The 19770-nt window shown below is 45.1% G+C and overlaps 2 protein-coding genes across 4 annotated transcripts in view; both read left to right on the top strand.

The window, feature by feature from the left end:
- Positions 1 to 1293: 1293 nt before the first annotated feature.
- Positions 1294 to 1738, top strand: LOC123778104 (large ribosomal subunit protein eL31). Its single transcript, XM_045775309.2, has one exon. The coding sequence runs from the start codon at positions 1312 to 1314 to the stop codon at positions 1687 to 1689; it is 378 nt and encodes a 125-aa protein (XP_045631265.1). The 5' UTR covers positions 1294 to 1311; the 3' UTR covers positions 1690 to 1738.
- A 3583-nt stretch (positions 1739 to 5321) lies between these two features.
- EPHA4 (EPH receptor A4) overlaps positions 5322 to 19770 on the top strand; it is a 142251-nt gene continuing 127802 nt past the window's right edge. For all 3 annotated transcript variants that reach the window (XM_087863885.1, XM_087863891.1, XM_045775331.2), the window contains exons 1-3: positions 5322 to 5458; positions 8560 to 8627; positions 12780 to 13443. In XM_087863885.1, the coding sequence (XP_087720011.1) occupies positions 5368 to 5458; positions 8560 to 8627; positions 12780 to 13443 (823 nt within the window). In that variant the 5' untranslated portion in view covers positions 5322 to 5367. The remainder of the gene's footprint in view (positions 5459 to 8559; positions 8628 to 12779; positions 13444 to 19770) is intronic.

The following is a 19770-nucleotide window of genomic DNA, read 5'->3' as shown; positions in this document are numbered from 1 at the left end:
AGTGTCTTCCTCTCTCTCTAGCTCCCTCTTGACGGCCCCAAGGATGACAGAATGTTCCCAATGATTTCTGCTCAGCCCCCACATCCCCGGGGGGGTAGGTGTCATGCATGGTCAGGGCTGAGAAGAAACTTTTGACACATTAAACATGTGGTGTTTGGTATACAGTAGGAGCTTGACAAATGTTTGCTAGAACTGAATTGAAACTCAGGTACAAAGCCAAAGTTTTAGAAAAGCCTTCTTCCTGGAGAACTCTTTGTCCTTTTCCATCTCAGTGACTCGGGAAGGCTTTTTTCCTGTGTCTTGCCCTCACTCTTCTGACTCGTCAGGACCTGAGCTCTGTGGCCATTTTTCTGCTCAGTTGTCAAGGGCTAGCAAGAGTCCTGCTTCTTATTTGCACCAGAAATAGCATCAAAGCCTGGACATCAAAGGATGAAGTCTCCAAAAAGTTTTTCTGGAAGCTTTAGGAGGCTCACCAAATGTTGTTTCAGGTTACAATATTTCAGGTGGCTTCGGGTCAGGAGTTTCTTCCTGACCAAGGTAACTATGTCATTCAACAGACAGAGCTTTGGTCATTCCTGACCACCAACATTTTGATTTAGCTGTGGGATTTTGGGTTCTCTGCACCTTGTTTCACTTAATCGTTTTTTGAAACTATTAAATTTGGAGAGAAGTACTACCTCCAGGTTCAAATCCAACTGTACCATCTAGGGATATGAGTTGAGGGTAAGCTGTGACAAATCAGCAATGAAAGAAGGGAAGAATCTGGAATTTACTTCCCTCCTGACTCTAGGAGTTGGTAAAATAAAGCATCCTCCTCTCATGGGGCACAAGACATAAATCCCAGTGCCCAGTTTCCTCGTGGAAAGGAAGCTTCAAGCTCAACACACGATTTCTCACTTAATAACATTCAATTATTGATATGAAATTGGTGATATTAAATGATTAATACTAAGCGATTAACTGTTACATAGTTATTAGTGGAATATTATTTGAGAGTGATAACTTCCTACCACGTGCCAGGCACGACACCAGGTGCTCTACAAAATTCATTCAAGTTTTAGAAGAATCACGTAACTACAATTCACACATGAGGAAACCATATCTCAGAGAGGTTAAATAACTCACCCAAAGACACACAGCTGGTAAAAGACCAGCTAGATGTCTGTCTTGAAATTCCTGCTCCTGGCAATGGTAGAGTCCTTGCAGTACTGTTGGGGGTTCCATTCATTGATAACAAGACTTATGTCCAGGGAAGTCCAGCTAAACTCGCTCAAAAAATCGAGCAGAGCTTTCCAACCAGGCCCCGGCAGAATGGCTCCCGCGAAGAAGGGTGGCGAGAAGAAGAAGGGCCGTTCTGCCATCAACGAAGTAGTGACCAGAGAATACACCATCAACATTCACAAGCGTATCCATGGAGTGGGTTTCAAGAAGCGTGCCCCTCGGGCACTCAAAGAGATCCGGAAATTTGCCATGAAGGAGATGGGAACTCCTGATGTGCGCATCGACACCAGGCTCAACAAAGCCGTCTGGGCCAAAGGAATAAGGAATGTTCCATACCGTATCCGTGTGCGGTTGTCTAGAAAACGTAATGAGGATGAAGATTCACCAAACAAGCTCTACACACTGGTTACCTATGTACCTGTCACCACTTTTAAAAATCTACAGACAGTTAATGTGGACGAGAACTAATTGCTGATGGTCAAATAAAGGTATAAAACCGCTAAAAAAAAAAAAAAAATCGAGCAGAGTGTTCAGGAAAAGGCAGTGTGGATTCGTCCTCTTGTTGTTATCCTGGTCTTTGAAGAATTCTGTCATTGCTTACTTGTCCACAGGTCAAAGGTCCTCTTCTCACCACTTTGGTGAAACTGGCCCTCCACTGAGAGGCAGAAACTCTTGGATACTTGGTGCTATTTTAAAATTAAATAGATCTCTGAAAATCAACCTTAATTCAACTTAGCATTTAAGATGTACTTGGAAGCCCAGTCTTTGTGGTAGGCACTGTACACAAAGGAAAAAAAACCTATCCAAATTTTTGAGATATTGGATTACTATTTTCATTAAGCTTATAAGCGCATATATTTTGACACATCTCTTAAGGGATTCAAAATAGTCTCGAATTCTCACAGCATTTAGGGTGTTTTACTCTGGAGTCAAGCTAATTTATTTTATTTCTTTTTTTAATGAGATTTTATTTATTTATTTGAGAGAGAGAGTGAGCCAGAGAGAGCACAAGCTGGGGGCGGGGCAGAGGAAGAGGGAGAAGCAGGCCCCCCGCTAAGCAGGGAGCCAGATGTGGGACTCGATCCGAGGACCCTGGGATCATGACCTGAGCTGAAGGCAGATGCTTAACTGATGGAGCCACGCTAATTTATTTTAAAAGAAGGTGGTTTTAGGTACTTTTTGAGATTATGGGATTCTATTGTATGCTCATGACACCAGTGAGTTATTGATGTGTTGTAAATTCTCTCAAATGCTTGGAAATTCTTAGGTGTTTTCCAGTAAAGTGGGGGTGGGGGAGTTCTACACTGACGATGGACTGGCCGCCATCTTTATTTTTTCACTTTGCCCTGTTTTGGAGAGGAACCATGCCTGTTAGGTCAGAGAACTTTTCCTCTAGGTAGTTACAGTGGACAGAATTTTCAGTAGTTCATTTCTGATATTCATCTCAGAAATTCTTTAAAGAGGAAGTTACAGTTCAGTTTTCCAAGTTCGCATTTCTTGCCTTTTGGTTCTCCAGGTTATTGTGTTGCTTTGGGGTCTGAAAAGGGAAATGGGAAGCAAAAAGGGGGAGTCACTGAATGTACCCTAGCCAATGAAGCCTTGCTCTCAGGCCGCTGTGGCTGCAAAGACTTTAATATTCAGCGTGCATATCCCAGGAGGGGAAACATGGTACATGTTCTAGAAATTTCACTGTTTTTAAGGAGGCGGGCAGTCAATTTCCCATTCCACCACATACAACTCAAACACGTGCAGAGAGGGAACCTGTACCTATTGTTTTAAAATTGTTTTAGACAGAATTCAAATTTCTCTTTCCTCTCCCCAGTCGTTGTGCCAAATGACGGGGACCAATATTTCATCGTCTTTTCCGATAAAGCTCAGGAAAGACACACGAAAAGAAGCTAGAAGTGAATCCCTTAAAGGGACTTAGTGCAGTTACTTAAATAATTGATACATACACATACATATAAATCCCCCCCCCGTGTGATTTCCCCCCTTTTTACTTGTGTGAAAACAGTAGCTACAATAACTGAAATCCACCTCCTCAGACTGTGACATTTTAGGAAGTCTTTCGCTGAGAAGCCAAAACACTTGGGGCTCCCCGCACAAGCTGTCCCCCAGGCCACCGGACTCACACAGCTACAGCTCAGCCTGGCCAAGTGCTCTCTAATCAAAGTTGCCGGGTTTCGGGTTTGCTAGGGTGCGGCTCTCCAGCCACGCAGGAGGCACGATGGGCTGCGGGGACCAAGGACCTGAAACCGTGGCCCCAATCCACTCTCTCCTCTACACCGCCCTACCCCTCTTGTTTTATCTAGGATCCCCCACCCCCACCCCCCGCGTCGGGACAGCGGCTACTCAGGCAGCCCTGGGGATGTTGACTATGAGTTTCTCCTTGAAACCCGTTCTGGTTCCATTTTCTGTAACCCAGCTGGCTAGAAGCACGACTCTTGGGTTCTCTGCACCACCGCCCGCCACTCCCCGCAGGAGTGGCTAGGGTGTGCGGGTCGTGGGAGGGCGGATGAAAAGATGCCCCAGGGACACCTTCGCTCTGCGGGTTGCGGGTTGCAGCCTTTGTCCGCTCGCCCTTCGTCAGGGGCCGCTCACTCCCCCGTCTAGCCGGCAGGTGGCGCGGTTGCCTCACGATGAGCCGCCCCAGGAGCGGGAAAGACGCTTCCTCTCCCCGCGGTCGCCCACCCGCTGGGATCCTGGCTCCGGAGAAAAACCCGGTCCTACCCTGGAGGGAGAGAGAGGAGGGGCGGCCTGGGGTGGGGGGGAAGGAAGGGGGAGGCCAAGTCAGGAATCAGGCCCCTTTCAACGTCGGGAGAAACGCTCCGAGGAGCGTCCGGTGTCGGTCCCCGGGACTCCAGCAGCGTTACAGTCGCCGGGCAGCGCTCAGGTGGCTGCTCTCGCAGCCGGGACATCTGGGGACAGACCAAGGCCCAGTGGGGCCTACGTCCTCGGAGGTTGACAGTGACACTCTCGGCGCCTGGGTGGGGGCAGCTACGAGGATTTCTGCCGCTTCTGCCGTCCGCCACCGCGCCCAGTGCGCGGAGAGCGGTCTCCAGCAGCGCCCGGGAGCCGTCGGAGCGCAGAGCTGCAGCAACCGCGCCGGGCAGCCTCCGAGTCCGCACCTGAGGGGTCTGGGCAGCAGCAGGTATCCCCGCTCCCGCTTAACGCCCTTCGCTTCTGCCCCGGCGCCCGGGATTGACCAGGCCAGGTTCCTGCGACGACCCCCGGGAAACACGCAGTCGGTTCCCTGCAGCTCAGGCCGGGCCTTGTCGGGGAGTCTTGGCGCGATGGGAAGTCCTGTCCCGGGGCCTGGGAAAGACGCGCTGCGTGAACGCGAGGTGCAACCAGAGTGCTCTTCTCCGTTGCTAGAAAGTCACTGGTTCCGTCTCTGGAGACGGTGACTGAGGCTTCCCTCCTGCCGGGAGCTGCCCTGGACTTTGGGGACCGATTAGGTCCCTGCTCTCCAGGCAGCTGGGGAGCCAGGGAAGAAAGACATAATCAAACCACAGAACTCCCCCAAAGAGCGTTTCATTTGGAGATGCGCCATCAAGACACAAACAGGGCAAGGTAGCTGAGGGAGGCAGAGGCTGTGCGCCAGCTCGGGCGCGCGAGACGCCAACGCTTCGACCCTCAGAAAAGAGCAACAGCAAAGAGGCAGGTCAACTTTATACTTATTTTATTGCAGTAAAAGAACCTTTTCCTCCATCTCAAATCGCCCGTGGCCGGGGCGGGGGGGTTGTTGAGGGGGTTGCCAATCTTCCTCGGATTCCCCCCAGTCAATTCAGTCTTCGAAGCTCCTTCCGCTGCCCAAGGGCTGGACCCCTGTGGTGAGGTCCGGGGACCACGCCGTCTCCCTCTGGCGGGGGCGGGAACCCCGCAGAGCTGTGCCCCAGAGGCGCGGGGAGACGGCGCGCCCCACAGAGCCCGGAGGGGGCGGGGCCTAGGGGCGGGCTCTGCTCAGTGGGGCGGGGCGGGGCCGTCCCGTCTGCGCCACTATTGGCCGCGGGCGCCGGACTGGCGGGTGAACGTCACGGGCTGGGCCCACCCCTTTGGCAATGTCTTCAGCCTGCTGCACTCCTAACTTAAGCATTTATTCCACTGGGATAGAAGCGGCAGGAGCAGCGTTGGCACCGACGAACCATGGCTGGGATTTTCTATTTCGTCCTCTTTTCGTTTCTCTTTGGGATTTGCGACGCTGTCACCGGTTCCAGGGTGTACCCCGCAAATGAAGGTAAGAACGAGGCGGTCCTTCTGCGGTCCCGGGCAGAGAGGTGGATCTGCGGGTGAATGGTCCCCGGGACTGCGAAGCCGGAGATTATGAGGGGATCCCGGCGTGAGCGGTGCGCCCCGATTCCGGAGAAGGGGGCCGGAACGAGGGTATCCGCGAAGGGGAGTGGGGAAGCTTCCGGGCAGCCTTCCCCGGAGGTGACCGTGCATTCGGCAGGGCTACCCAAGTTTGTAGCAAAAGGACAAAGTTTATCAGCATCCTCCGGCGAGGCCAGCTCCGGGCGCCCCAGGGGATACACGAGAGCCAACGCCAGGATTAAAAAATACATACATATATATATATTTGGAACTAGCTCTCCCTACCACAGCTCCCAACCCAGCCCCGGTCAAGGGGGGGAACGGAAGCCTGGAGCTAAGTGAGTGCTTGTTGGTGCTCCCGGGTTCATGCGAAAGCCTTGGAGCTCAGGTTTCTGCGAAGTTTCCCGAGCCCTGGGCTTCCTGGGACCCGGCTGCGGGGCCTCAGCCGCACAGCGGTCGTGGCGCCGCTCGCAGGTCGCCAGTGACCTGGTTTCTGTAGCACCCGGCGTCAGACACCTTTCTCCCCGCCGAGCCGCGCGCTCCGGGTGTGCGAACGCCGGCCTACGGGGCCCCACTCTCTTCTGATCACCCCGCAGACCTGGGGCCCGCTGCCAAGTTGAACGTAGTAGTTGTTGCTTTTTGTCCCCAGAACTATACACTTGGTTAGTTTGGATGGAACGCGCGGACCGACCGGACCCTTCTGGGTGCTGTTTTCTGCGCCTCTCTTCGGACGTGCTAGAAAGATTGTGTGTGGTGTTTCTGTGTAGAGGAGGCGCGTGTTGATCATTTAGTTTCTGATGATCTCAGAGAAAGGCGAATTGAATGTGTGTGTGTGTGTGTGTGAATCTGTGTATGTACGCGCGCGCGCAAATGCTTGTATGTGGGTGCGCGGGTGCCCGCGTGGACGCGGACGATTGTGTGCCTGCCTATGCGTGAGTGCCCTGATTGTGTGCGCCTGTGTTCGGTGCTCCTTGTGCCCAAGTCAGCGTGCATGTAGCCTTGCACCCCTCTCGTCGAGTCTTTCACAGCAGCCCCCCCGCCCCGCTCCCTCCCCTATTCATCTATCCATCCATCCATCTATTCAGGCGTCCATCTCTCCAGAATCCGTCCATGCATCCCTGCGCAATCTATCATTTTCCCTGTTCCGAAGGAGGGAGCCAAAAACCAACTTAGCCTTGGCTGGGCAGCCGGTACCCGGAGCTCGCCAGACGGAGGCTGGGAGAGATTCACACACCTGCCGGCAGACACTGGGAGGAAAGGGGCGCTCTCCCACCCCCTTGATCCCTTCCTTCTAACTGGCTTCTGGTGCCACCTCGGTCGCTGCGGTCCCTCGGTCCCCAGGGTCATTTCTTTTAGTGGAATCATGGATCTCGATTTCTCCTGACTACTTCTCACACTTGTTAGGACGTCCCTCAAGACCTCTCTGGTACCAGACTTAACGGAGATTTTTTTTTTTCTTTTCCTTTCTTTCTTCTTTTCTTTCCTTTTTTCCCCCCTCCCCTTTCTTGCCTTTTCTTTTGGAAGGAAAACTTGGGAGCGTTAGACAAAAACGGTGTTGATGGAGCTGTAGGCTGATATAGAACGAAGGGGGGGTGTCTCCCCCCCTCCGGCCCCTCCTCCCCCCTAAAAATTAATTCATTTTGTTGCTTTTTATTCCCATCACGTTTCCTTTTCTCCCTTTTACCCTCCCTTTCTACTCCCTCCCTTTTTTTGTAAATTGGGTCTTATTGTTCCCTTTGTGTCCCTAATCCACCTTACATAAATCCAAATGGATGTAGCGGGCTTTTCTCTAGGGACCGAGAAGAGGGAATGAGGAGAGGGGGGCGCAACTCCGGGCGGGAGCAACCCAGGGAAGGCTCTACATTTTAAAATAATTAAGAGACCCTAGGAATTCAGGATCCCCGGGAAAACCAGGAGAAAGCGGCTGTTTTTAACTCCTTTGGCTTGGGCATGAAATGAGGGAAGGTGGGCAGAATTTAGGGGCCTAGCGGTGAGATGGAGAGTCTGAGTGCCCAGGAGCAAGGATGAGGGCTCCCCATTCCCACCCCTCCCCCAGCCTAAAGAGCCAGCCTCACTGATCAAATTAATAACCCAGTGGTTCCTTTGAGATGGGCCTTTCGACCCCCAGGCCTGTAGATGTCGGTGGGAAAGGGAATGTGGAGAGGTTAGGAATCCATTATGTCCTTTTCAGTGTCCTCGGTGCCTAGGACAGTTCCAGCCTGGGTGGGGGATAGCAGCTCTGTAGCTGTCCTCCCTGTTCCCTGAGCTCTGACACCCACGCTTAGATGCAGCACTAACACGAAATCTGTTAGGCAGCACTCCTTCACCTAAAATTCAAACCAGTGATTTCCTCCTAAGCTGAGGACTGCGTCTCTGGTTGGCCTCCAAAAGACCTGGGGAAGAGAATATTCCAGTGTGTTGGCATTCTAAGAGAATTCTATAGGTCTGCCATTACCAGTTTCTAAAACTTTGATATTTAAAAAAAAGCAACAGAAACCACATCCAGGGCCTCTTTATTTGGTGGGGGAGGGAAAAAAGAAATTGTAGAGGAGAGAGCCTTTTCATGACCCTTTGAGTACTCTCTGTTAGAATTCACTTGTGGTTCTGTCACCATGATGATGAGTTATGTGGTCATCTGAAACTTGCAAAAACAAATAACTCTCGTAGATACCAGACAGAGATGAATGCTGATTTTGCTCTGGCGTGTAACTGCCCTACATAGATATATTTATTTTTTGAATTGTACTTGAGATTCTCTATTCATCCTTTTTAGAAAATGAATCAGCTCAGTCCTGGGATGGAATTTTAAATGCTAAGCAAGTTAAATAAATAAGAACGTGCAGATTTAAAGAGGGGAGAAGATCAAGTAAGTAATGATTATTTACATAAGTGAGACCGAGTTTAGTTTTGATCAGAGTTGGATATGCACACCCCCAGCACATATGGAAACGCTCAGGCAAATGGTTTTTGTAGTATTGGCTTTTTGTGCAATTGGAAATTAATCCATTTTTCTTTGTTTTCTTGCAGTTACCTTATTGGATTCCAGATCTGTTCAGGGAGAACTTGGGTGGATAGCAAGCCCTCTGGAAGGAGGGGTAAGTTCCGAGTTGCTCTCTGATCCAGAGGGTAAAAAGGAGTGATTAGCAACTTTCTGAGAGTCCTAATGGCTTGATTCTTGTTGATTGTGGTGAGGGGGTCAGATTTCCGCCGTGGCCTATGAAGTGAATTACGCTTTGTTGGAGAAATCCTATACTCCCTTTGGATAGCTCTGTCATGGAAGAACTAGAAACCAAAAGGGCAGAAAGGGGTTTCAAAATTAGGAGATTGGTGGAGGCATAGACTTAGATGCCTATTTAAAACTAAAATACCGACAAGAAATACGATCCAAGGACCAAATTAGAATGTGTGCCTATTACTGTGATGGCCGTGAAGACCTGACAGGGTTAATTTCAGAACAATTGTTCTGTTTCCAGATGAGGAAAATGAATAAATAAAGATACCAGGGGAGAGAACATTTCTGATTGTACCGGGCACAAGTTTAGTTCCCTGCACAGGCAGTGGAGGGGGGGGTCCGGTGCATCCTCACCTCTCACAACCTTAAATCTCCCGACCTTAATCAACTGCAGCTCTCTTGCACACCGAGAGGAACCCCTATGAACTTGTGCCAGGGGCGCAGTGTGTATACAGAAAACCCGCAAGCTTTAGTACTGTTGGTGCTGAATGTAAAAAAGTTTTTAAGTATTTGGAATCTTGAGTCTTTGGGAAAGGGGAAGCTAGAATAGAAAGTTTGAGAGCCCATCACTGTTCATCTCTTCTGAAATGTGCCATCACGGCCTCCTCCTCAAGATTCAGAGAATACAGGTCAGTGGCCATGTTCTCCCCCACCGCCCTTCGTAACAAGTCAGAGTGAATCAGCTTTGGAAAGAAATCAGAATAACATGTTACTCTGACTCCTGCCAAATTTAAGGAACTTTCAGATCCTTTAAAAATTAAGATAATTCTGCCTTTATATGCTGGATGATCTATGAACGAATCAGTTGATTAAGTGCAATGGAGGTGAAAGACACAGGGAAAACTGTAATACCAGCACCCAGTACAGTGCTTCGCCCCTGTCTGCGGAATCAACAATAAGGGATCAGAACAGTAAAGATGCACAGGAACTGTTACAAAAGAGGAAGGGTTTTAAAAATAAGGCAAGAAAGTTGTCATAAAGATGGAGAATGTTAGGCCGTCTTTTTCCAAAACACGTCTTGTGATCCGTGTGAAATTAAATGGAGATTTGCCTTGCCTTCCTGTTTTTCTGCCTGAACTTGACTGCAGTTGGTTGGATCTCTGCTGAAAAATTCTAGTCGGCCCTCAAAACCATTTTTTACAGGGAGCGAGAGTGATTGGCAGGCCTCTGGCGGTGTAGACAGGCTGTATTCACTGCTGATTGCAGGCAATTGCCCTCGTCCTTTGAATGCGAAGAAAGGTACAGCTTTATCTCGTGAGAGTCAGACTCTTGTTAATCCTATACCCTGGAAAGGTCACTGATTCAGGGAGGCTTTCCCAGGCTACACCAGGATGTAAAGCTCTGTAGGTCCAATGTATTAGAACTGCCAGCAACATTGAAGATGGAAGGCATCAGTACTTTAAAAATTTAATGAGTCTTATTTTTCTTATTTCTTACTGCCTGCTTTCAAGTTTGAAGGGAGAATGCGTCCAGTATGATTTGGGACCTCTTTAAAAGCAGGGAATGACACATTTTTGAGTACAATCTATAGTCTATCTAGTTTCTGGAAAGCTTTTACTGCAATTTAATATGCTGTAGACATCCCATATCCCGCACCGACCTCCAAACTGCTGAAAGAACACCTGCTCACTTTTTCTAAACACAAAACTTCTTTCGTCTTGAGGTCTCTTAAAATGATACCATGCATAGATAGCTGATGTGTCCAACCCAGAACTTTCCTGTGGACTGAATGTAGACGCAGAAGGTAGCATCTTTCTTTCCTTAAATATGATGGCTGTAACATTTTAGGGACTCACTGTGAGGGGTGAGAAATGAAACGTTATTTATATATAATACAGTTAGTCATTCCAAAATATATAGTAGCCATTGAGAAATTATGTGCCAGATTATAAAGTTTCATTAATCTGTAGATCTTGTAATTAAAGGAGACTTTTTCTCGTTTAGAATGAAGGGATGAATTAGATTATCTGAAAGTGTGGATAGATTGGCTTTAAAAAGTTCTTTCTAGCCGAAGATAAAAACACATTTGTATCTTTTGGTGATTTTCTGAAATTTCTACTTAGAGTTAGGATGGTTCACATCTTTCTTGGCTGGAAACTTGGGGTCATGGTTTTGTCAATAAATAATGATATTTATTTGTTGTTATTGTTGCCTTTAAAGAGAAAAAGAGAATTTACTTGACAATACCACAAAGTAAAATATGAAATACAGTCAGAGACAACTCGCTGTTCTCTGTTTTTCTGTAAGAACAACTAAGAACATAAGAATAATAGGAAGTAATGGCTCCTAATGGCAACATTGTACCAAAAAACCTAATTTCTTGGCAGCGTTCATTTAAAGGAGTATATTGAGTTTCTGATGCTGATTGTAAAATACAAAAACTAAGGGGAGATTTGTCATTGTTCTGGCAAATTGATCAATGTGTTTAGACAATTAAGTTCAGGCTGGAAAATTCACATTAGACCCAAACTCTCCTGTATGAACTCTGTGGAGATATCCCTGTGTGCTTTCATTTACATTGATAAATGTGTTTTTCCATATTCCCTTTGTTCTGAGATGAGAAGCATGCTGAGTAGGGGTTTTTTTGAAGGTGGAGATCTATTTTTGGATTTACATGAATTTCCCCCAAATAAGTAAATTACTGGTGATTTATTGCTTAGCGGATAAAAAGAAATTTTAATCACCACAGGGCACTTATCCCTCCCAGTTCCAACTTTCATAATGGTAGCAGATGAAAGGGATACAGAATTTTATGCAGTATGGCCCTTCACGTAGTAACGTTTCCATCCATTAATAGTTTTCCAATGCACAGATGGAAAACCCGTTAAAAGATACATTATGGTTCTATGTACTTCATTGGATTGAATGGAACTTTAAGTGGAGCTATTACAGAATATGAATTTTTTTAAACTATCTTTTTTCTTCTAATTATATTCAGGTGTTAGATACTTAAACTGATTTATACCAGATCTATATAAGTGCATTACTGTAGATACTTGTGAAGAATTGGAGGCTGCCTAGGAGATTTAGAGGAGCCCCCCAAACAATCTTGCTGCTTTTAGGATTATTTTTAAAAGCTGTGTCAAGAGAGAGAGTTTTTACTACTCCAGTCACAGTGAGTTCAGATTGTCCCACAGTGAAAATCTTTATGTTGGAAAGAGATCGTAAAGAAAACCCTACCATCCTCCTCTAATTTTCTTGGGCTTTCAATCATAAATACCACCTACTATTTTATTTTCAATATCCACAAATGATTTAGAAGCAAAGCGTGTGTTGCGTCCTCGTTTACTTACGGGTATATGTTTTAAAAATAATATACAGACTTTGAATACGTTGCTCTGGAAAAGTGTTTCATTGTTATAAATGACAGTGGATTTGAGAAATCCAACCATAAAGTTTACTCTCTGTCTTCTCAGGATTACCAAAACCAGAAGAGTGAGATTTTCTTTACCCCTTTAAAGAACAGTGACAGTGCCAAAAAAAAAAAAAAAAAATTGACTTTTTTTTAGGTATTAGAGAGCAAAGTTCTGACAGGAGCACCACTAATTAGCTGATAATTGTCTTCCTTTGGCAAGCTTCTTTCTTCCTGCTCTTAATTTGCAGGTCTCTGCTCAGTTGTTGAAACAGTGCACATACTAGTTTTTCATTTATGAGTAAATTTGAACTGTTGCCACTTGAAATTGTAGCTGTTGTAATAGGTGAATCTGAGGTTGTTAGACCACCACAAGGAACTGCTGGGAACTCAGAAGCAACAGATCTTGGCAGGCCTCTGGATTTTAGGCAAAAGAAGGAAACAACCACAAAACCAAACCAAACCAGACCCCCAAAACACCACATTTTCAATAAAATATTGTCTTATCTCCCATAAGATGTTTTGTTAGTGAGGGTTGGTTCTCAGTCATTTTCTTCCTCCCTGAAACAAAAATTGTCACTGTCCTGGAAGGGTACAGTAGAATTGACAAGTCACTGTATGATGACATTTTGTAATGGATACATTTCCTTTGGATCTTTGCAGTGGGAGGAAGTGAGTATAATGGATGAAAAAAATACACCAATCCGAACCTACCAAGTGTGCAACGTGATGGAACCCAACCAGAATAACTGGCTACGAACTGATTGGATCACCCGAGAGGGGGCCCAGAGGGTGTATATTGAGATCAAGTTCACCTTGAGAGACTGCAACAGTCTTCCAGGTGTCATGGGGACTTGCAAGGAGACGTTTAACCTTTACTACTACGAATCAGACAACGACAAAGAGCGTTTTATCCGAGAGAGCCAGTTTGCCAAGATTGACACCATTGCGGCCGACGAGAGCTTCACCCAAGTGGACATTGGTGACAGAATCATGAAGCTGAACACCGAGATCCGGGATGTAGGGCCACTGAGCAAAAAGGGGTTTTATCTGGCTTTTCAGGATGTGGGGGCCTGCATTGCCCTGGTCTCAGTCCGTGTGTTCTATAAGAAGTGTCCGCTCACCGTTCGCAATCTGGCCCAGTTTCCAGACACCATCACAGGGGCTGATACATCTTCCCTGGTGGAAGTTCGAGGCTCCTGTGTCAACAACTCAGAAGAGAAGGATGTGCCAAAAATGTACTGTGGGGCAGATGGTGAATGGCTGGTACCCATTGGCAACTGCCTATGCAATGCTGGGCATGAAGAGCGGAATGGAGAATGCCAAGGTAAGGAGAGCCATATTGTACTTTTCATTAGGGCTTAGTGCACGTAATTAAATCAGAGATGAGACTAAATGGAGTAAAGCCAGTAATTAGCAGCCCCTGTGGGATGTGGTGGGACAGAGGGGTCTAATGAGTGAGTGCTATGGCTCCAGGTGGCAAGGCTAAGACGGTTCTAATACTGACAAAATAAATGACGCTGTGTAATCAGCAGAAGACCAAACACATTTGCTAACAGGCACTTAGATCTCCACCGGCTTGATGTGCCCTCTGAAATGTAAGTGAACGAGCTGAAGAAACAGACTTGATTGCTCCTTCCTTAAAGAGGGCAGACACATTTTTGAACCCCAGTTTTCCCTGGCTGGAAACCTGGTACCATGGCGAAGATGGTAAATATCTCTTGTGGTGTGTATATATGTACATGAACGACTTAAATGTGAAATGAGGACTCTATTCTTGCAAATCCCGCCGGCTGATGAAAATCGAGCTGTGTAAAAAAAGTACCGTTTTTCCTGCCTCATGGACCAGTGTAGACGTGGCCAAACGAAGTGGAGTGACGGAGTTTCAAGGGCATTCTGTTCCACTGAGCACCCATTGATAAGGTCTTCTAGTGACATTAATCTTGATGAAAGACCTCTTGATTTCCCTGAGGAGGTGATAAAAAGCTAGTGAGAGTCTTACTTGATCTGGGTGGTCAGAGGCAGTAGTAAATTGCCATCCATTTTGGTTATTGAGTTTTTGAAGAAATCTAGACTTTTGTGTCATGTTAATTACTACTTATCACATTACTGAGGTGATTTTTTTCTTTCTTCCCTGTAGTTCAGTGTATGCAATTCTTTCCTCCCTTGTTTCTCCTTTCTGGGGAGTTGCTAAATACTTTCCTTTGGAGCAGCTTTGCTTCCGAGCAAGAGATGAGAAGAGTTCGTATTTACATGGATTGCTTGTGTTGTGTGTGGATTGAGGCTTAAAAAAAAATCAGTTATCCCAGGGTTGTTATTTTCGCTTGGTGTTTATTTTTAGTGCTTATCAATAGTTGGCTGCTGCCAGTCTTACTATGGTTATGGCTAAACAGGGTAACTCTGATCCCGACTATGGGACAGACCCGATTAATCTTTTCTCAGGTTGATTGTTGAACTGTAGACTGATTGCCACATGGTTCGTCTGATTTGGTGATTAAAGACCCCGAAATAACTGACTGCCACACAATTTGTCTGGCATTTCAACCATCTTAATGACAGGGCGGGATTCACTGTGGGACAATCTACTGGACTGACTGGAAATCAACAGTTATAACCTGAAGAAAGTTGCATTTTTGGTAATTTCATGTCATAGGTTATGCATTTTTCCCTTTTATAGTTTATACGCTTTTAAAGTGTCATTCCTGATTTGCTAGTTAATTCCAGGAGTAGCTAACAGGGAATGTTGTAAGTTCATTGCAGATGAAACAATAAAGGCGGGCTACCTTTTCTGTTGACTCAGAGTAAAAAAGGTGAACCTGTAAATTTGAAAATTTTAACATTTGAATGTAAGGCTGTTTTTTTGTTGTTGTTTGCGAAGATTAATTTCTTGATCATTGTGTTAGCTCTTGACTTAGTAACTACTGCATAAGCTGTACAGAATTGAAACTCTGAAACATGCTGATATGAGTACTGGAACGTAGGTGAGTGCGTTGTTATTGGCACCTAAATCGCAATCATCATAGCAGGTACAGCGACAGGAACGGGGCGATGACACTGCACCATATTTTAGAGTAAATTATTCTGCCTTTTCCATCTTTGTAAGGGAGGACTTGCACGTCTTCACATGTCAAGATTCTTATATGTATTTAAAAAAAAAACACTATTGTCTCCCATTTCCTTCCTGCTCTGGCATTAGTCTATCTCTGTATCTAATGTCATTGATTTTCAATTTTTGCAGAGCCCACTAACTCATACATTGCTACACTGTGAAACTCCTTGACATTTTTACAACCCAAATTAGAAGAAGAAGAGAAAAAGATGGAGGGGGAAGTGAATGTAAAGCCAATTGAACATTTTAGTGGTTTGCTTTATGGAAATAATCTTGGGAATCCAGTTAATCATATGGTTCGTGGAAGGGGTGGGACTCCATGTTTTAGATTCAGTCCGTTTCTCAGCAAACTATTCCTAACACAAGGCTGCATACTTAATGGAAGGGGAGGTTGATTGAGGCTGTTTTTTAACATCTTCATTGTTCTCACTCTGGCTACCCAGGTATTTTCTTCTTCGCTGCTCATGAAAGGATTAACTCTTTCAAGAAGGCATTTTTTGAACAAAATCTTGCCCTTTGTTTATTTGTTTGTTTTAATAGTAACAGGTAAGCATCACTGATGAATTTAGGGAGGAAGGAAAAACTTGAATGGCAAGATTCTCCAACTCCAAACCTCAGTGAGACTTTTTAAAGATGACTCAAGACTGTAAAAATCTTAGGAGCAATAAAAATGGTCATCTCCATCCTTGACATCATTACTGGGAAGCACCCAGGTAGAGCAGAAAGAACATGGAGATGTGTCTCCATGTGCTCACATAACTCTGTGACCTTCAGCGTGTTTCTTAAGGTCTGTAGCTTGGTTTCTTCATCTATAAAATGGGTTGAAAATAATTGTATTTAGGTTACAGTCCAAGTAAGGACTTACGAGGGCACAGTGATGTAAGATTAATACAAGTCGCCTTTCAGATCCTAAAGCATTAACCCGGTGTTAATGCTAGCAATTCTTTGATTACTCTGTTCTTCCCACAGTCATAGCTGTGGACTTTTAAGGGTGTTGAGTTGAACAAGCAAAAGAGAAGTTCATCTGTCTCCCAGCCCCTCTTGGAAGTCAAGGCTAAAGATAGGACGGAAGCATTGCCCTTGCCCTAACAAAGAATAATGTCTATTTTCACACTTCATGTTGAAAATGATATTTGGAGAGAGTCATTTTATTTCTCCCCTGTCGGAAAGCGAACTTTCCTTTGAGTGAGAGAAAAGAGATTTGGGGGCGGGACAAGAAAGACCAGGGCGCAAAGAGAGCTTAAGAAGGGATATAAAGGGGAACTGGCAAGTCTTCAGAACTGTGGCAGCCGGTTCCTCCCCAATTGTCTTTTCAGTGGGCCTACTGTTGCAGGCCGAATAGAACAGGTGAAAGGTCACCCACTTCCTCATCCATCTTCCTTGGGGTCTGGGAGGTCAGAGTGAAGATGGATTAAGATCTTACATGTGTGACAAAGGATCCTTGGGCAAAAATGGCCAGGGTGGGTGGGGGCCTGGGGTGTGCTGTTGTTTGAATCTAACCCTCGTCAGCTGCTGGAGTCCTCAAGGGACCTTGGGGACAGAACGACACTTCCTCTTGGCGTTCTTACCTCCAAGCGGTACATGCTAATGGAGGCGAAGGATGGAGGGCTCCGTCAGAAGTGTCAAGAGGTGATGGCGGGCTTGCCCCCCGAAGCAGCTGCAAGTTCATTCTGCTCTTGAATAACATTTTCTGAAATGATCTGGCTCCGTCTCCTCAGGATCACAGAGAGTGGTAATAGCCGCTCAGCTGTCTTCTCCAGGAGGATGCATGGCTGGCTGGCCTCAGCCGTGGTTTGAACTTGCCCAGTGATTGGCTGCAGAGAAGTCACTGCTCTGGTTGGTCTCATGACCAGGTCTCCTCAGATGGTTGGAAGAAAGTGAAAATACACCTCAGACCCCGCCACCACCCCCCAGCCCCCCACCTGTACCCCCCCAGGGAGGCACTAGTCCAGATGTTTTAGGAGGTTGTTTTCATTACTTCAGAAAGATTAAACAGACGAAGAGAGGAAAAGGTACTTTATTAACATGTTTTCTGCTTAATTAAAAAGCTGAAAAATGAAAGGAAAGTCACAGATTTACTCTTCGTGAAATATTAATAAGCACTATTTTAGAGCGTATACATAAAATGATACTAATAGAAAGAAGGCATTCTTCTGGAGTCACTCTTCAAGCCAAAGAATCACAACTGTGATAAAGTCAAGCTCCATAGGGATCAAGCCTTCCTGAAAGATACATTGTTGCTGTAGATTGTTTGGGGCATACATATCCAGGACCTATATTATATATCGTTAATAGAGGATGCCTTCAGATCGGCAAAAGTATGGGTAAAAGCTCTTAGGAGAAAGAACAAGATAAAAATGCTTTGATGGCCATAACAGAAATTTTGAAATTTGTGCTCGAAAAGAGGAAGAGTTATGTTTTTTTAAAAAAAAAAGAGAGAGAGAAATTACTTTGTTTTTCCCACTCTACTCTAGAAAGACGTTAGGAGAAAGAAGTACTGGGACGGAAGCATTTAAAATATACTTCAGAGAGATGCTGCTTCATATCCTTTCCACCTTTGAAATTTTTCTTCTACCTTTGAATCATGTCTTTAAGAAGCAATTGCTTGAATCACATGGCTGCTTTTATCTCCAGCTTTGAAGCCTGGCTGTGATCACTGAAAGACGCAATTCTTTATACACAAGAAGAGCAGAGTTTAATTATTGTGCTTTTTCTGGTCTATTTCCCCCCCCTTTTTCATGTGACCAGGGTTCTTTTGTGAGTGTGAATCATGGAGTGGTCTCTATTTTGGGGGCCCCAAAGCATCACTTAGGAATGATCTCTGTGAGGGCCTTTGTGAATATGGTACTTAAGATTTGATGACTTATTTTAGTCTTAACTGGGCTTCCTCGTACCTTCCAAAAACGAATTAAGACATCATTATTCTGTGAAGACTTGAAGTCTTTGGAAAAAAGACTGAGTAAATGGCTTTTCAGTTACTGCTTACTATGCAAACCAGAACTGGTCATGATAGAAGTTTGACTTTCCTATCATTGAACTTGACTACTTTGGGTTTAGATTGTTGTTCCCCTCCTCCATTTAACTGATGAATTTCACATTACCAAAGAACGGCATGCTTCAAACTCTTCAACTTTTTATGAGTTACCACTCTTTGTAATTTGGCAGACAACTCAAATATGCTCTGTAACATGTATTTTAGAAATTAACAGAAATAGAATCATCCTCTTAATTATCATCTCGTTTTTATGATGCTTGACTATTTATCATGGACATCATCTGTGTTAGAAGATACCCCTCTTCTTCATCCTTCATAATGGATAATTAATATTCTGTAGTCTGAATGTATCGTACTTTATATAGTTTTTCCCTCCATGGTGGATATTTAGGTTTCTTAGTTTTTCCCGGCAATATTTTTAAACAAACACTTTAATTTATAAATCCAACATATACAAGTTAGCTTAAAAATCAGATGATTAGCCTTACCCTGTGACTTTCTTATCTTTATCTTGGACAAGTGAATTTAGCAAACTGTCTTACCGTGAGCACGTATGTGAAGAAGGGCAATGTGGTATAATCAGACAAGTAACCCCAGCGACGATTACAGAGCATAGCGGGGTCTCATTAAATGTTCATTGAATGAATGAATAAATAAATGCATAAGGAACTGTGGCCTGTTTAACATTTAGTTGGTGGAGTAATGTTTCACGGAGTCAAGATGATATATCAAAATCTGTGTGTGTGACTGATGTATTAACGAGGTTTATAATTCCTTCTTCAGTTGGGTCTTAACTCTTTTCATCATGTTTATGAATCATCTCTATGCCTGAACCTTTCAGAAATCTCCGCAGTGCATGGGTGAACAGAATTATTAGTATAAAATGGCCAAGACCTGTTCTTGGAGTTTGCGGCTTAGGTTCAATTTCTACTTGTGCTACTTAACCAGTTGTGTGATCATGGACACTAACTTAACCCTCAAGTTCACAGGTGCAAATTGGTGGTAATAGTATGTTACGTATGATACACACACATAAGCATGTATGTTTGGAGAAAAGGGTTTAGCACAGTGTCTGGAGTCAGTAAGCACTTAGTAAGTGGAAGTGGTTATTGTTACTTTTATTGTTGTTAGGTAGAAATATGTTAACGGTATGGGTTATTGGACCAGTGTCTGTCCAACAATGAAAGCAGTTCATTTAGCTTCCAAAGTAGGGTTTTTTTTGTTTTGTTTTTGTTTGGGGGGCAGGGCGGGGGGGGGAATGAAGTTAACATAAGCGAGGGTAGGAGGTGATTTGAAATGGCTGATCTTACACGCATTGATTAGATCTTCTGTTCACCATGTTACTGCCTGCCCCAGTGCAGTGGTTCTCAAAGTGTGTTCTGTCTGGGTTCCCCACAACCCTTTGTTGTGGTCTGCAAGGTCAAAACTTTTCTTAAGTAATACTTAGCTATCGTTTGCCTATTACCCCTCTTTTTTTCATGAGTGGAGTTTTCTAGGGGCTTCCTGATGGGTGATATCTCGTCAAATTGAATGCAGAAGCAAATAGGAGA

This window comes from Ursus americanus, chromosome 1, assembly GCF_024610735.1.
Source record: "Ursus americanus isolate L20-20 chromosome 1, mUrsAme1.1.p, whole genome shotgun sequence".
NCBI classification, from domain to species: Eukaryota; Metazoa; Chordata; class Mammalia; order Carnivora; family Ursidae; genus Ursus; species Ursus americanus.
The sequence above is the reverse complement of the archived record's forward strand: the minus strand, read 5'-3'. Positions and strand labels throughout refer to the sequence as shown.